The sequence below is a fragment of the Gouania willdenowi genome, chromosome 15 (genome assembly GCF_900634775.1).
Source record: "Gouania willdenowi chromosome 15, fGouWil2.1, whole genome shotgun sequence".
NCBI lineage: Eukaryota > Metazoa > Chordata > Actinopteri > Blenniiformes > Gobiesocidae > Gouania > Gouania willdenowi.
Window position 1 is genome coordinate 1353752 of NC_041058.1, and position 18138 is coordinate 1371889.

The following is an 18138-nucleotide window of genomic DNA, read 5'->3' on the forward strand; positions in this document are numbered from 1 at the left end:
TCTAACAAAATAAAAGTCCTGATATTTGGAGATGATGCAGAAATGTTTAAAATATTTTTAGGAAAAAGTGCAAAACTCATCTAATAGTTTAAAAGTAATTAGCGTTGTGTAAAAATCCCCAAATTTTTAGAAATATTTTAAAACATTCCAAAATAAGAGCGTGCTGGTTGTAAAGTTGTGCTCTGCTTCGTGCGCTTAGGGTCGGTGTTCTCTCGCTTCCTGTTGACGGGCGTGTGGAGGAACCTGATGGACGTGTTGTCGGCGCCGCTCACAGGACGCGTAGCGGGAAGTTCTAAAGGTCTGACGTTCATCCTGAAGGAGCAGCAGAGTCAGAGGGAGCGTGACGTCATCTGTCTGAGCCTGGACGGCCTGAGGAAGGCGGCGGCGCTCAGCTCTGCTCTGGGTGGGCCGCTCACGCTAATGCTACGTCATAGCTGAACTTAGTGCGCCCAATGCCACATTTCTTCCCTATGCTAACTCATATTTGTGTGTTAACCAACATTTTTGGTAGTAACAGTAATTTTTTGCAACTCAAATTTATGTCACTTTTGTCCTAATGGACATTTTTTTCTCGTAATAAATGTTTTTACGATAATCAACGTTATTGTGGTAATGTTTAAAATGACCAATGTTTTTTCTAGTAACACATATTTTTGTGTTAGAACCAACTTTTTTATCGTAGTAGTAATTATTTGGAACTCAAATTTTTGACGTGACGTAACTTTTGTCGAAATGGACATTTTTTCTTGTTATTAATGTTTTTATGGTAATCAACATGTTTGCAAACACCAAAGTTTTTTCTACTAACAGATATTTTTGTTAACAAACATTAGTAATTTTTTGCAATTAAAATTTTTGTCGTAAAGTCACTTTTGTCTTTTTTTTGCAACTGACTTTTTGTGTTAACATCTTTTCAGTAACAGACATTTTACTTTAACAGACATTTTTGTCTCTAAAAGTCACTTTTGTCCTAATGAACATTTTTTCCCCTAATAAATGTTTTTACGGTAATAAACATTGTGGTATTTTTTGACGCAACAGACATTTGTTGGCACTCTGGAGTGATGTTGGCAGTAAGTCTGCGTTTCTGTGACTCTGACCTCTGACCCATGGTAGGCGTGGCCACAAATTGTGCGTCAGCGTTGGCTCAGATGGCGGCAGCTTCGTGTGTGCAGGAGGAGAAAGAGGACAGAGAGGCGGAGTCAGGAGACGCCATCAGCCAAGGTAGTGACATCACTAACCACCTGTAGAAGCTCCTGGATTCATGTAATCTGGAGTTTTAATTCTTATGTGTTTTACGTGTGTGTGTGTGTGTGTGTGTGCGTGTGTGTGTGTGTGTGTTTCAGTGAAGCAGCGTGTGGAGCAACGCCTGGAGCTGATTGGTCGACCTCAGGGCGTGCGTCTACACACAGCTCACGTCCTCTGCATGGACGCCATCCTCAACGTTGGGCTGGAGATGGGCAGCCACAACCTGGACTGCTGGACGCATGTCTTCAGGTACACACACACACACGTACACACACACACACGTAAAACACATAAGGATTAAAACTCCAGATTACATGAATCCAGGAGCTTCTACAGGTGGTTAGTGATGTCACTACCTTGGCTGATGGTGTCTCCTGACTCCGCCTCCCTGTCCTTCTTCTCACACGTGTGTGTGTGAGAGAGAGAGAGAGAGAAAAAGCTGGACGTGCGTCTATCTATCCTCCGCAGGTCACTGTCTCACACGCATGCACGCGATCAGCCGCGCGCACTCAGTCACATCCACACACATTTCTCCACTACGGGATGAATAAAGAATATCTATCTATCTATCTATCTATCTATCTATCTATCTATCTATCTATCTATCTATCTATCTATCTGCTTTAATTAATCCATTTTTTTATTCGTTTCCTCTACTAACACCTTCAATTCTGCTGCTTCATATTTTTATTTTCGCTACCGCGCACTCATGTTCACCCTCCATGTTCAACGCAAAACGTACAAAACGCTCATTTGAATAAGGGCGGTCTGCACCAGTTCTCCACGTGCACTAATCATTGCTGTAATCTTAGTGAATTCCTTGCAGCAGGTGAGGAACCTGCGTCACTAAAGGATTTTGGGAAGCAGCTGGTTTACCACCCTTTATTTCAGATCTCAGTGAATTCGACCCTAAGTAACTAACAAAATAAAGTAAAGTAATAAGTAACTAACTATAGAGCTAAGTCACTAACTCAGAAACTATTATAAGTTATGAACAAAGTAACTAAGTAATAAGTAACTAACAATAAGTAACTAAGAAAGTAATTAAGGTACGAACTCAGAAACTATTTAACTAACAAATTAACATAGTGATAAGTGACTGAATATGGAACTAAATAACTAATTATGAAGCAAAGGAACTAAGTGACTAAGTAAATTAGTAAACAAAGTACCTAAATAATAAGTTACTAATAAACTAAGTAACTAACAGAAAGTGATCTTTTTCAGTTAGAGTAACTTAGAAAAGTGTGTAGTAATGATCAGTGTGTAGTTAGTAGGGATGTAACGATTCACTCAACTCCCGATACAATTCGATTCACGATACTGGGTTCACGATACGATTCTCTCACGATTTATTTTACAAAATGGGACTGTAGATAAATGATGACTGAAAAATATTTCTTTATTTTTTGGGGGGGAAAAACTATAAAAAACTATACTATTTTCCTTTTATTTTTTATTGTCAAAAAAAATCCCTTGATAAACTATTCAAAACAATGCAATTTAACTAAAAATAAATCTTGAATGAAATAAATAAAGGAATAATACAAATGAAGAAGAAGCCTATTAATTTAAATTCTCGATCTATAGTAAACAATGCAAAAGTGCATAATAGTTTTTTTTTTTTTTTTTTAAAGTGCAACTGAAAATGTATTTTGTGCCTTAACAGTTGGACTTTAAAAAAAAACCAGTCATTTCACTGTATTTAGGTCAGATATTTGTTTGGACCAGCAGAGGGCGCTGGTAACCCCGTGGTCGGTTGGCATGCAGATATTTTGCAGTGAAGAAGAGATGCTATGCTAGCAGACAGAGCTAATAGAAAAACGTGACTTTTACAGATATTCATGTAATATTACAGATATTTTTTGGTGCTAAAGGGGTCAGGAATCATTTATGAACATGTTTAAGAGTAGAAGGCGGCCAGAAAGAAAGTATTGGCAGATTTCGCCCGCCGCCAACACTTCTGGTTAAAAAAAGTACTGTGACTCAATTTTCACAGTATCGATGTGAATCGTGATACCTATGAATCGATTTTTAACCGCCTTACGATTAATCGTTACATCCCTAGTAGTTAATGAACCCAGTAGAGTATGTAGTGATATCTGTGGTGTGTACTCCTCCCTCCCTCAGAGTAACTGAGTACATCAGCTCGTTGGAACACACACACTTCAGCGACGCCTCCTTCCTCCCTCCCTCTCTGACCTCCATTGCCCAGGCGGGCCCCGTGGACCTGGGGGGGGAGCCCAGCCCTGAGGCCTCAGAGCTCAGCCTGAACCAGCCCACCATCCAGGAGCTGCTGAGGGAGGCCGTCCGAGGGGGGCGGGGCCTAGAGCTGAAGGGAGGGAGCCTCATGACAGGCGCTGCCGCTGCTAAAGCCGTGTGCACGCTGTCCACGCAGGCTGACAGGTGAGTCAGTCACAGGGCAGAGCTTCACTGGTGTTTTGGTGGAAATAATTTCTATTTTAATTGATGACTAGCAGCTAGCACTACATCATACAGCCATGAGGGGCAGCACTCACACTCACACCAGTGTGTGTTTGTGTTATATTTGTCGTAAGTATGGTGTTTGTGTGCATTTTAGATCAATGATAATCTCTTATGCAACATTTTATCTTTTTTTGTGCCGCTCATTTAACGATGACAAAGTTGCCAAAAGTTGTATTTTGGAATCATTTCATGTGATTTTTTGTTGTTTCATGTTTAATTGTAGTCATTTGTTGTGTTTTTGGTTTTTGTGTATTCATGTTTTTTGTCCGTTTTGGGAGTTGTGTGTGTTACATGTTTGGTTAGCTTAGCATGTAGCAACCAGACCCTCATGTTTGGGTTAGCTTAGTGTGTAGTGGCTAGTCCTACATGTTCAGGTTAGCTTAGCAAGTTGCAACAGTCCCATATTTTGGGGTTAGCTTAGCAAGTAGCAACTAGCCCCTCCCAAATGTTTGGTTAGCTTAGCAAGTAACAACCAGTCCCATATTTAAGGGTTGACTTAGCAAGTAGCAGCCAGTCCCATATTTTTGGGTTAGTTTAGCAAGTAACAACCAGCCCCTCCCACATGTTTGGTTAGCTTAGCACGTAGCCACTGGTCCCATATTTTTGGGTTACTTTAGCATGTAGCGACCAGTCCCACGTGTTTGGGGTAGCTTAGCACATGACGACCAGTCCCAAATTTTTGCTTAGCTTAGCACATAGCCACCAGTCCCACATGTTTGGGTTAGCTCAGCAACTAGTCCCATGTGTTTGTCTTAGCTTAGTATGTAGCCACCAGTCCCACATGTTTGGGTTAGCTTAGCACGTAGCCACCAGTCCCACATGTCTGGCTTAGCTTAGCTCGTAGCAACTAGTCCCACGTGTTTGTCTTATCTTAGTATGTAGCCACCAGTCCCACATGTTTGGGTTAGCTTAGCACGCAGCCACCAGTCCCACATGTTTGGGTTAGCTTAGCACGTAGCCACCAGTCCCACACTTTTAATTAGCTTCGCACCTACTGACCAGTCCCATATGTTGGGTTAGCTTAGCACATAGCGACCAGTAGTCCCAGATGTTTGGTTATCTTAGTTCTCAGCAGTGCTAGCTGGGCGTGGCCAGAGGCTAACTAACAAAGGCTAACAAAGGCTAACTCTCTGTGTGTTTCAGGCTGTTTGAAGAATGTTCCCAGAGACTAAATCTGGTTGGTTTGGTTGGATTTCTGCAGCAGCTCAGGAAAGCGTCTCAATCTCAGCTCTTTGACTCGGTCACAGAGACCGGAGACTATTCTCTGGTCATGCCAGGTACGGTCATGTGATCCCATCGTCCAATCAGGTGAGGCGTGGCCTGAGCTGCTGTTCTTCCTCCTGTAGGCGGGGCTAAGTCCACATGGGAGCGTCGTAGCACTCTGCATCTGTTCCGTCTGGGCGAGGCCATGCTGAGGATCGTCAGGAACAAAAACCGACCTCTGCTGCACAAGATGAAGGCCTGGAGCGTGGTGGCGCCTCACCTGGTGGAGGTGGGAACTACACAGAACTACACCCACATTTACACCCACTCCATAAAACCACTGTCCTCCCCCCAGAAAGTTTCATGACTAAATCTAGTCACGTGAAAATGTTTTCCACAAAATACTGCTCGTATAAGTTTTACATCTAAATGATATCAAGACTAAGAGCAGTTTACCCATTGGTGTATCACTCTAACTGGTGATCATTATAACTGGTGATTATTGCTTTAAACCAGAAATATGCCACTTTTATCACCACAAAAATGTGTTTGTCTGATCAGAGGGTCACATGATCAACATTCATGTCAGCGTTTAGAATAACGACTCATCTGATCATTAATACAAGAAAGAACAAAGAGTTTTATAGTCATTTTGTGTGTTTTTCTCTCATTCTGTGTCTGTTTGTTGTTGTCTTGCTCATTCTGAGGCATTGTGTGCATTTATGTTGTCCTTTTGTGTATTTTTCCTGTAAAATATATGTTTTTTTGGAGTCATTTTTGTGTATTTCTTGTCCTTTTGTGTACTTTTGTTGTCATTTTCTATCATTTAGTATATTTTATGAGTAATTCTGTGTATTACTGTTGTCGTTTTGTCCGTTTTTGGAGTATTTTCTGTGATTTTCACTTGTCTTTCACTGTGATTTTCTGCATTGTTGAAATTCTTTGTAATTTTTAATGTATTCTTGGTTTTGATTTATGTATTTTTGTATCATTTTATATGTTTACTTTGGGGGCCGCATAGAATTAGACCTGCCAGTTGCTTATGTTTGCTTTAAATTGTCACTTTGAACCACCTGTTCAGTCACAATGAAACACACTTCAGCTGACAGTGAGGCCTTTGGTTTTTATTTATAAAGACTAATAAAAATATTAATTTAATCATTCAGAGCAAAGATGGGCCACTTTTATCACAGCGTAAATAGTAAATACACAAAATGACTCTAAAAACACAATAAATGACTACAAATATACAAAAAAACTAGACCAATACAAAACAACACTAAAACCACACAAGATTTAAAAAACAAAATGAAACAAAAATACAAGAAAAATATTCAAAAATACCCAAAATGACAACAAATTAATGAAAAATACACAAGAATAACAGAGAAATATAAATGAGTGTTGTTTTGTGTGTCAGGCGGCGTGCCATAAGGAGCGCCACGTGTCTCAGAAGGCCGTGTCCTTCATCCATGACGTGCTGACGGAGGTTCTGACCAGCTGGGCGGAGCCTCAACACTTCCACTTCAACGAGGCTCTGTTCAGGCCCCTCGAGCACATCATGCAGCTGGAGCTGTGTGACGAGGACGTGCAGGACCAGGTGAAGCCCCGCCCACTCCTTCTTGTGTGTGTATGTGTATAGTAGGAGGAGTTGTTGGTGTTCCTCCTGCAGGTGGTCACCTCCATCGGGGAGCTGGTGGAGGTCTGCTCTCCTCAGATCCTGTCAGGGTGGAGGCCTCTGTTCAGCGCTCTGAGGACCGTCCACGGAGGGAAGAGCGACACCAAGGACTACCTGCACTCAGACTACACCACGGGTACCACACTGACCACGCCCACACTGACCACGCCCTCTGTGAGGTCAGAGCAACTCAGCCTCTACTGCGCTCTCTCACAGGAAAGTGTCAGCCTCCCGTGTTCGACGTCTTTGAAGCTTTCATCAACACCGACAACATCCAAGTGTTCGCCAACGCAGCCACCGACTACATCATGTGTCTGATGAAGTTCGTTAAAGGTTTAGGTTCGTCTCCCTAAGTCCCAGTTTACACATCTACAAGCCCAACATGACATCAGATACACACAACATGTGTATACATAATGTATATATAATAAAAAAATACAAAATCATAATAATAGAAACACAAAATGTAGTAAAAAGACATGAAATGACACAAAAAATGATAAAAACACACAAAATGTACTAAACATGGGATGACATGACAACAAAGGCACAAAATAGTAATATAAAAACCCAAAATAACACAAAAAACATAAAATATTTATTAGAAAAAACACAAAATTATAAAAAGACACACAATGGCATCAACAACACACAAAATGACAAAATTATAATAAAAACAAAATATAATTACATTGTATTTAGCAATTTTAATTGCCAAATACAATAAAGGCACAAAATAACAAAGTCACAAAAATATAACAAAAACACACAAAATCACACCGAAAAGACCCAAAATGACTGTGTGTTGTTGTTGTGTATATTGTGTACATTGTGTACAGGTGAGGTGGACTATAAAGAAATCGGTGACTGTGTGAACGTCTCCACCCACAGCTCTACTGACCTCTGTGTTCCTGCTCTAGATTACCTCCACCAATGCTCTCAGGTCAGACCTTCATCATCACGCTGTTCCTCTTCATCATCTTCATCACCTAACGATGTTTCCTCTTCAGCTTCTGGCTAAAATCTACCAGATGTCGTCTAAGCCAGTTTTCCTGGGAGCTCGTCTGTCCAGCCTTCCTCTGAAGTCTCAGGAATGCTCAGTGAGCGGTGAGGACGGGATGGACTCAATCCTGCAGGAGTTTGACGACGGCACTGGTAAACGTCTCTGTCAGAACTTCAGTTTTTCATTTAAAATCATGAGTTAAAGAATCATTTAGATCTTTAAGGACACTGACAGTGTTTGACTCTGTGCTCGTTGCTTCAGGTCTGATCCAGGTGTGGATTCTGCTCCTGGAGCAGCTAACGGCTACGATCTCAAACTGTCCCCGACATCATCAACCCCCCACCCTAGAGCTGCTCTTCTCTTTACTCAGAGAGGTGATGGTGGTTCCAGGTGAGACCCCAGGTCTGGGAACTCAACCATGGAAGCATCTGAAAAACAACACATCATAAACTAGAAAAATATTTAGTAAATTAAAAAAGGCACAAAATGTTTGAAATCACAGCAAAGCCTGGACAAGATGCTCGTATGTAATGAAGGAAAATCAAGCATTAACCTTAACCGAGCATTAGCAATAATCTACCGTTATTTTAGCATTAGATATGCATTTGATTAGCACTGGATTATCATAAACTTTAGCCTAGCATTACCTGAGCATTATGCTAGCATTAACATAGCATTAGCATTAATATTAACATTAAGGCAAGGCAAATTTATTTGTATAGCGCATTTCATACACAAGGCAACTCAATGTGCTTTATATGATCAAACATTCAACTGTTTAAAATCAATAAGAACATTTAAAATCATCAGTAAAATCATTTAAAATCATCAGTAAAATCATTTAAAATCATCAGTAAAATCATTTAAAATCATCAGTAAAAATCATTTAAAATCATCAGTAAAATCATTTAAAATCATCAACAAACACATGACATCATCAACATGACCATAAATCTCTCTCTCAATCATATGCAGTAGAAAAATAGTTCCTTTAACTTTGATTTAAAAATGTTCACGTGATGCTCACTTCAGCTCTGCTGCAGTTTGTTCCACTTCTTTGCAGCATAACAACTAAACACAGCATCACCATGGTTACTGTGAGCTCTGGGCTCCACTATCTGACCTGTGTCCATAGATCTGAGAGACCTGCTGGGTTCATACCTGACTAACATCTCACTGACATTAACATTATCTAGAAATAACATAGCATTACCATTGCTTTAGCATTATCTTAGCATTAGATTAGCATTACCCTAGCATCAGTATTAACCTAGCATTAACATTAATCTAGCACTGGATTAGCATTAGCCAAGCATTATCTTAAAATTAGCCTAGCATTAACTAAGCATTAGATATACATTCAATTAGCATTAGCCTAGCATTAGCCTAACACTGGATTATCACAAATATTGTCCGAGCATTAACTTTAGCACTAGATTAGCATTAGCTTACTTAGGAGATGACGTGTAAGCACGGCCACACACAAAGGAAAAGTCATGAATAAATATAAACTTTAAACAAGATGAAACACAGTAGATTATTTGTTTATTAAGATATTTACAGTACATAATAATAATACATTAATAAAGTCAGATAATGTTTGAATTAAAGAATGAAGCTGATTTCTATGGACAGGAAGTAAAAAAGTAAAGATTTCAAAATAAATCCAGTGATGGTGTAAATAAACGGCAGTAAAGCTGTGGTGATGTCATCAGGTCCAGGGTTCGCCATCTTCTCCGTGGTTCGTCTGCTACTTCCTGTGATGGGGGTGTGGCTACAGCGTAGCCATGGCAACCATTCCTACTGGGAACACGCAGCGTCCAACTTTAAACACGCCATCGGTCTGAGCTGTGAGTTAGTGGTGGAGCACGTCAACAGCTACGTGCACTCGGGTACGCGGACACACACACACACACACACACACACGTGTTAAATGTGTGTTATTATAATTCTAATGATTTATTTCCAGATATGGGCTATGAGTCTCTGATCAACCTGATGCTGAAGGATCTGTTCCAGCTGCTGGTTTCCTGTGTGTCTGAACCAGCTGAGACCATCTCCAGAGTGGGCTGCTCCTGCATCAGGTCACATGACAATGACACGCCCACTGTGTATAGCGTCTGATTGGAGGGGGGGGGGGGGGGGGGCGGTGCTTGAAGTGTTAACACCCCCTCTCTGTGACTCCTCCCCTCAGGTACGTGCTAGTGACGGTGGGCCCCGTGTTCACAGAGGAGATGTGGAGGTTAGCGTGCTGCGCCCTGCAGGACGCATTCACAGCCACGCTGGAGCCTGTTAAGGTGACAGATCTACTCTATACATGTCTGATACCTGTGAATAACTGATGCTTCTGCAGCAGAATGAAGAAATAAAAGACATGATATGGAAAAATAGAACAGCAGCGCTTCTAAAAAGGAGAGAGAGATGCTGACAGACATTAGCCGACCACCTTAATGCATGAATATCCCAAACATGTAGAATTAATATAGTGAACTGCTATAGTTACAGTAAGAGGAGGTGGAGCTGATCACTTTAATAAATCACTTTTTTTAAGTTCATCATAGAATAGAATAGAACTTTATTGATACCCCAGAGGGGAAATTCACAAAAAAAGGTAAAGTGCAGTGATGTGCAGTCAGGGTAGGCAAGGTAGGCAGTGCCTACCCAAGGGTGAATTATTTTTTTTAATTATAATATAACTATAAAATTATTATTTTTCAATAGCCTACAGTACCTATAAGTTTGAAAGTGTCAGCATTTTGTACTTTTCATAGCTCAAATGACTAAACATTGCTATTTCCTGGTACGGCAGAGATGCTGCACAGTCTCAGTCCGCTGTAAGGCAGGAGGAGGAGCCAGGTGGAGGTCACACCCTCTCCCAAAAGCACATTGCTGCTCTGCCTCTGGCTTCATAGCGTGTTTTTATGCATTAGCACATGCGCAGTCAGTTCCCCAAGATGAAAATCATGCTATGCTAAATGCTATACGTCTGTTCACAGTGCATTAGTGAATTGATATCACGTGACCGCTGCTGCTACGTTCTTTAGCTAGTGGGCGGGATAACACTACAGTCAGGATGACAGCGTTTTGAGGAAAAACGACAGCTCTTAAAACAGTGATTCTCAATTGGTGGGTCGGGACCCAAAAGTGGGTCGCGGACAGCTGGTCAAAAATAAATGTCTCTCATGTTGGTCTTTTATTTTGAAAGAAACTTTTCTTTTGACAAGCATGTTGTGAAATGCATGTTGCACAGGAAAATATATAAATTTATGTTCTAAAAAAAAGAGTATATATGTGTGTTTTTAACAGCTATTTTTGAAAAACTAAATTTGGTTGGTTGAATCCCAAAAGAGTGGGTCGCGATTTAATGACCGTGGCAAAATGTGGGTCCCAGGATGAGACCAGTTGAGACACAAACAACAGATGTGCTGTCGTGTCCTGAGATATATGTTGTTGGAGAGTATGGAGGCAATATTAAGTAATGTTTATGTTTCTTTAATGGTGTTTATGATGTTGATTTTGTTAGTTTAACACTTGTCAACAGAAACATATGATACACAGATACACACACACAGAGACACACACACAGACACACAGATAGACACACACACACACACACACAGACAGACAGACAGACACACACACACAGACACACAGATAGACACAGACAGACAGACACACACAGACAGACAGACAGACAGACACACACACACACACTCACACACACACATATAGACACACACACACAGACACACAGACACACAGATAGACACACACACACACAGACACACAGATAGACACACACACACACAGACACACAGATAGACACACACACAGACACACAGATAGACACACACACACAGACACAGACAGACAGACAGACAGACACACACACACAGACACACACACAGACAGACACACGGACACACACACAGACAAACGGAGACAAAATCATAACCTTACCGCTCAGCGCATCACGCATGGTGGAGGTAATAATAAAAATAATGGTAGATACAGTATATACACAAAGTACAGAGAGAAAAAGTTGAATCATAAACTTCTAGAAACAATATGAGTTCCAAAAAACCTCGTACTGTAAGTTACAGTCAGTCGCCAACACTAGATGTAAAGTTCATCTATGAACACGTGCACACATAAGAAGAATTATTGATTTTTAATATTGTCACCAAATATTTTTATCATCTTTAGTAACTAACATGACTCTACGAACACACAAAACAACAACACACATTTACACATAGCGACTTCTTCTTCTGCAACTCTAATTCAGCTGCACGCAAAGCAGCTTTACAGCTTACAGTATGTGTGCGTGTGTGTGTGTGTGTGTGTGTGTGTACGCTGAGAAAGAGCATCAGATTAATCTAAAGAGCAGATTTCATCTCATCCAGCTTTTGTTTCCATAAAAGTTCCCACAGCTTTAAAATCTGTTTCATCTAAGCATGACACACACACACACACTCTCTGATGGCGTGCATCGTACAGGTTTAATGCTTAATGATGGTTTATCACACAAAGCTGAAGTATGTCACTCAGCTTTGTGTGTGTGCGCAGATTAATTGGAACGTCTGACCTGAGTGTCACACGCACGCACGCACATGCACACACACACAAACAACGAGGAGTAGTGATTTTAACTAGTGTAAACAACAACAACAACAACAAAATGAGGACATTTTAAGTCCGGTAGCCTGGCATAAAAAGTCATAATTATGAGATAGTATGTCATGATGAGATATAATATGCCTGAGGTAGTTAACTTTTAACATTAATGTCATAATTTAGAATAATGAGTGATCTGAGCATTAATACAGGAAACAACACATATTTTTATAGTCATTTTGTGTGTTTTTATCTCATTCTGTATATGTTTGTTGTTGTTTTGCTCGTTGTGAAGGATTTTGGGTAATTTCTGTGTTTCTATATATCTTTTGTGTATTTCTCTTGTCTTTTTGCTTGTTTGTTAGTTCTGTGCAAGGGTTTGTAGAGTTCTTTTTTGTGTTTTTCTTGTCTTTTTGTGTACTTTTGTTGTCATTTTCTGTAATTTTATAAATTTTTTGGAGTCATTTTATGTATTACTGTTGTTGTTTTGTTTGTTTTTGCAGTATTTTCTGTGATTTTCTCTTGTCTTTTATGTATTCTTGCTTTTGTTTTGTATATTTTTCTGCCATTTTGTACATTTACTTTAGGAGCCGTTCAAAATTAGACCGAGGGCTGTTTGTAGTATGAGACACTAAGTCATGGTTTCATTATCAATAGCTTATTTCTGTATTTAACAAATAAACAAAGTGTCTGACACAAAAACTTGTTCAACAATTTTCTGAAAATCATTTTCTGGAGGCAAATGTCACTGGGGTCAGATTGACTCCAAGGGTAAAATGTGTTGTATATTGAGTAATATTTGAGGATAATAGGAGAGTAAAATGTCAAAAGTTCAAGTTGTTTAAGTTTATTTCTATATTCCACGCGGACTCGTGCGCTGTGTGGTGAAGGAGCGACCCGTTAATATTTCCTAAAGCTTTGAATGAGTGACCTTTGACCCCATGATGGCGTCTCTTTCCTTCCAGAACCTTCTGGTGTGTTTCCACAGCGGTTCTGACAGTTTCTCAGGAGACGCGTGTGAGGTGAAGGTAGCGGCTCCGTCTCACTCTCCATCAGCCGAGGCCGAGTACTGGAGAATCAAAGCCATGGCTCAGCAGGTCAGATCCTTTTAGCTCCTCCCACTCAACATCTGCAAACTGGTCCATTTTTCATGTCATTTTTCTTCTTTTTTGGTGTTTTTTTTACTTTAAGCTTCAAAGATCTTGTGTTGATGTGAGATGAACCCTCATTAGTGCAGCAGATTAGTTTAAGAATTCTTGACTTTGGTATAAAAACATGACCTTGGCCGCTCAAAAATTCAATATGGTGGCCATTTTTCAAGATGGCCGCCATTGCTATTCAATGGTTTTTATATAACCACAAAATGCTCTGATCAGGCCAAACGAGGTGTCAGCAGAAAGGTGTGGTCCTCCCAAGGCCGCGGGGGTTTGGTGTTTGCCTGCACCAGGGGTAACTTCAGAGGAGTATGAGCAAAACGGAACGACTTTGATACTGCTTTCTCCCATTGACCGAGGTTACCCCTGGTGCAGGAAAACACCAAAGTTCCGTGGCCTCCTGCGGACGCAATTCAGCCTCTAGTCAAAAACACAGTGCAATAATGAAAAGGCTGAGGTCTGATGCGTAGCGTTACGAACGTTGTGTAATCAATAAACCGGTACGGTGGTATATTAAAAAATGATATCATAATGAAAATATATAGTGGTATTTGGTATGAACGGTTTAACGCCCACCCCTATAATGATAATAAATATGCATATATATCTGAGTCCTGATCAGGAGATAACGTCCGATTCCCATTGATTCTGAAACCACGTGATTGGATCGGTACATCCTTAATAATAACCATTGAATAGCAATGGTGGCCATCTTGAAAAATGGCCGCCATATTGAATTTTTGAGAGGCCAACGCCTTTTTCCAAAATAGTATCTGAGCCAAATTTCATGCTTTTATACCAAAGTGAATGATTCTCTTGAAATATGCAAATATTCTGCTGCACTACCTGGTCCTGTTCCAAGTAACTGGTTCAACAAATCCAGAGCTCCAGTTTAACTAATCTCTAATCCAGAGGTTCCTAATCTTTTTTGGATTGTGATTCTATTTCCATATCACAAATTCCTGGCAACCACAGACATTTTTTTTCTAGAATTATTTTGTGATCATGAGTAGTTCAGATATTTTTGTTTACTTTTGGAGCCACACCAAATTATACCATGGGCCACATGTGGCCCCCGAGCCTACTGTTGCCTATGTCTGAGCTAGTGGTGATAAAATGAGCATTATATATATTTATATATATTTCATTACCAGACATTTCAGGTGACCCTAGGGTTGAGAAACACTGCTATACTACATACTGAGGTTCAAACTTTGATTCACACATTTACATTAAATATATTTTAATAAAATAAACTACACTGTATTGTTGAACAGAGTCAAGATGAATTAATCCAGGTTCAGATCATCTCTATGTTTGTGTTGTAGGTTTTTATGTTGGACACACAATGTTCACCAAAGACGCCCAACAACAAGGACGGGTTTGAGCACGCTCAGTCCTGTGTTCTCATCATAGAGCTACCAGCAGAGACAGGACACACACAGAAGAGGTAGAACACACACACACACACACACACACACACACACACACACACACACACACACAGAAGAGGTAGAACACACACACACACACACACACACACACACACACACACACACACACACACACACACACACACACACACAGAAGAGGTAGAACACACACACACACACACAGAAGAGGTAGAACACACACACACACACACACAGAAGAGGTAGAACACACGCACACACACGCAGAAGAGGTAGAACACACACACACACACACACACAGAAGAGGTAGAACACACACACACACACAGAAGAGGTAGAACACACACACACACACACACAGAAGAGGTAGAACACACACACACACACACAGAAGAGGTAGAACACACACACACACACACACACACAGAAGAGGTAGAACACACACACACACACACAGAAGAGGTAGAACACACACACACACACACACACACACAGAAGAGGTAGAACACACACACACACACACACACACACACACACACACACACACACACACACACACACACACACACACACACACACACACACACACACACAGAAGAGGTAGAACACACACACAATTAAATGAGATGATCTAATCTATGGTAGAAAATTGATTAAAGTATATTGATTATTGTTCTCTGCTCTCATTGGCTGATCCATCTCAGGAAAGTTGGGTGAGTCTATTTTCTTCCACACTGTGTGCGTTGCATGTTCTCACATTGATTGATTACTACACACTATCGATGGTACAGTTCCCTTTGGTCTAATGCACTGATTCATTTATTGATTAGTGTTTGATCACTGAATGATCTGATGGAGCTGTCGTTGTGTGTCTGTTATTGTGCGTGTGCGTGTGTGTGTGTGTAGGATCCCGTTCAGGACCCTGGTGGTGAGCCTACTGTCTCATCAGCTGCTGCTCCAGAATCTTTCTGACATCCTATTGGAGGAGTTCCTGACCCACAGGGTCACCCCCGTGACCTCTGACCCCAGCAGCTTCCTGCGTTACATCTCCATGACCAACCTATCTGTGATCCTGGACCTGCTGCTGGACTCCTACAGGTCAGTGTTATCAATAACTATTATTATTATAATTATTATTAATAAACACTGCTGCTGGACTCCTACAGGTCAGTGTTATCAATAACTATTATTATTATAATTATTATTAATAAACACTGCTGCTGGACTCCTACAGGTTAGTGTTATCAATAACTATTATTATTATAATTATTATTAATAAACACTGCTGCTGGACTCCTACAGGTTAGTGTTATCAATAACTATTATTATTATAATTATTATTAATAAACACTGCTGCTGGACTCCTACAGTCACATGATTGATCTATCAACAACCCTAACCCTATCAACAACAACAATAGTAGTAATGATAACGAAAATAGGAACATAGTCATAACAATAATAGTAGTAACATAATAGTAGTAATATAATAGTAATAGTAACGATAATATTAATAGCATTAATAATAATAACAATAAAAGGTAATAATAAATAAAAAGTGTAATATATTTTTTTCTGGGTAACACTAACGTTGGGTAATTTACTAACACTAACACTAACTCCGCCCCCTGCAGGACGTCCCGTGAGTTCGACACGCGGCCGGGTTTGAAGTACCTGCTGATGAAGGTGTCGGGAGTGGGCGGAGCCGCCAACCTGTACCGTCAGTCGGCCATGAGCTTCAACCTGTACTTTCAGACGCTGCTGTGTGCCACGCTGAGCCAGGCTGACTGCATGAGCGCGCAGCAGGTGGGAAAGCATCAGCCAATCAGCAAACCAGGGTAAAGGGGCGGGGCTAAGTATCTGTGTGTTCAGGTGAAGAAGATCCTGTACGAGGAGGAGGAAGGAAGCTCTGACTCGTCTCATCCTGGGTCTGCTTCCTCCGAGGACGAGGACATCTTTGAGGAAACAGCTCAGGTGACACACTTGGCTCCGCCTACACATAGCTCTGCCCACACTTGGCTCCGCCCACAAGGCATGGAGTTACCATTGATCATTGCTTTTCTTTTTCCTTTTGTGTTTCTGTCTTTTTGCCTCTGGGAATGTTTGCTTCTCACTCTCTTCTTCTCTCCCCTCAGGTGAGCCCCCCTCGCGGCCGGGAGCGGCGCCCCCCATGGCGAGGCCTGGTGCCGTCGCTCAGCGTGCAGCCGCTAGGCGGCAGCGACTCGGCGTGGCTCCTCAAACGCCTGCACAAGCTGAGCGTGGACCTGTGTAACAGCTACATCCAGATGCACCGCGACCTGGAGAGCATGACGGAGGAGGCCGTCAGCAGAGGTAGGAGGCCCCGCCCACAACTCTTTCATTTTGTCTTTGATTAAATGGATTAAATCCTGTAGAAATGACACGAAATCTAATTCATTTTACATCGATTTGCATTGATTTTACATGAAACACTTAAATGGATTTTGAATGTCATAAATTTAAAGGATCTTCCACTGTTTATACAAATCTGGCCTAAAATCTTATAAATGTACTTATTAGTAGATCTATGTCTAACAAAATAATATTATGCATGATATTCATATAATTAACATTTTAAAAAATGGGACTAATTTACAGTTTTAAAGCCTGTGTTCCTCCATTTTGAAATCACATGATTGATGATGTCACACGGCCCCACTGCCTGTAAACATCTCATTGTTTTCTATTGGAGTGAAACATTCAGCCTGATTTATAGATCATTGAGTAGCTTTTTCAGTGAAAATAACAAGTAGACAATAAAGCAGAGAAGAAGAGCTCTCCTGCTCAGCCGTGGGGGTGTGGCCTGGGGCTCCCTGGCCCCTGCTCTTTCTGCTAGCCTGGCTTCGGGTCCGGGCGTGTTTTAGACTGTGGGATAAACTGGGCTTAACTTTAGACACGTTGATCCTAAATAACTGTTTTAGGTGTTAACACTCACTCCTTCCCTCTGTCCACAGACACCACCAAGAAAACAAAAGTGCTGACACACTCGGGTGTTTTATTTACGCATTCATCTTTTCCATTGTTTTTTGTCACTTTTAACTGATTTTATATCTGATTAAAACAAGGAGCCATTGCTATAGATTGTACATTGACCACTAGGTGTCGCTGTAGTTAATTGCTAAGTGTTCACTCTGGCAGTAGGAGGAGGAGAGCACATCTTCTTCCTGCCTCTCCACCAATCAGAGAGCTCCACGCCGACCTCAGTGGGTGGGCTTTCAATGAGGGACACGCCCTCTGAGGAAGGAGACACGCCCACTCCCAGTCCAGGATTCAGGTTGGAGTCTGATTATCTACACACACACACACACACACACACACA

The 18138-nt window shown here is 41.0% G+C and overlaps 1 protein-coding gene across 1 annotated transcript in view; it reads left to right on the top strand.

Annotated features, from left to right (window-relative positions):
• Positions 1-18138, top strand: part of arfgef3 (ARFGEF family member 3) — a 34488-nt gene that overhangs the window by 14796 nt on the left and 1554 nt on the right. Inside the window, 22 exon segments of the mRNA XM_028468229.1 lie at positions 200-403; positions 1117-1224; positions 1347-1497; positions 3379-3654; positions 4879-5012; positions 5082-5227; positions 6359-6538; positions 6611-6752; positions 6833-6955; positions 7456-7559; positions 7627-7771; positions 7881-8009; positions 9335-9511; positions 9589-9703; positions 9814-9916; positions 13202-13333; positions 14719-14840; positions 15709-15900; positions 16436-16607; positions 16674-16775; positions 16937-17132; positions 17958-18093. Coding sequence (XP_028324030.1) covers positions 200-403; positions 1117-1224; positions 1347-1497; positions 3379-3654; positions 4879-5012; positions 5082-5227; positions 6359-6538; positions 6611-6752; positions 6833-6955; positions 7456-7559; positions 7627-7771; positions 7881-8009; positions 9335-9511; positions 9589-9703; positions 9814-9916; positions 13202-13333; positions 14719-14840; positions 15709-15900; positions 16436-16607; positions 16674-16775; positions 16937-17132; positions 17958-18093 — 3289 coding nt within the window.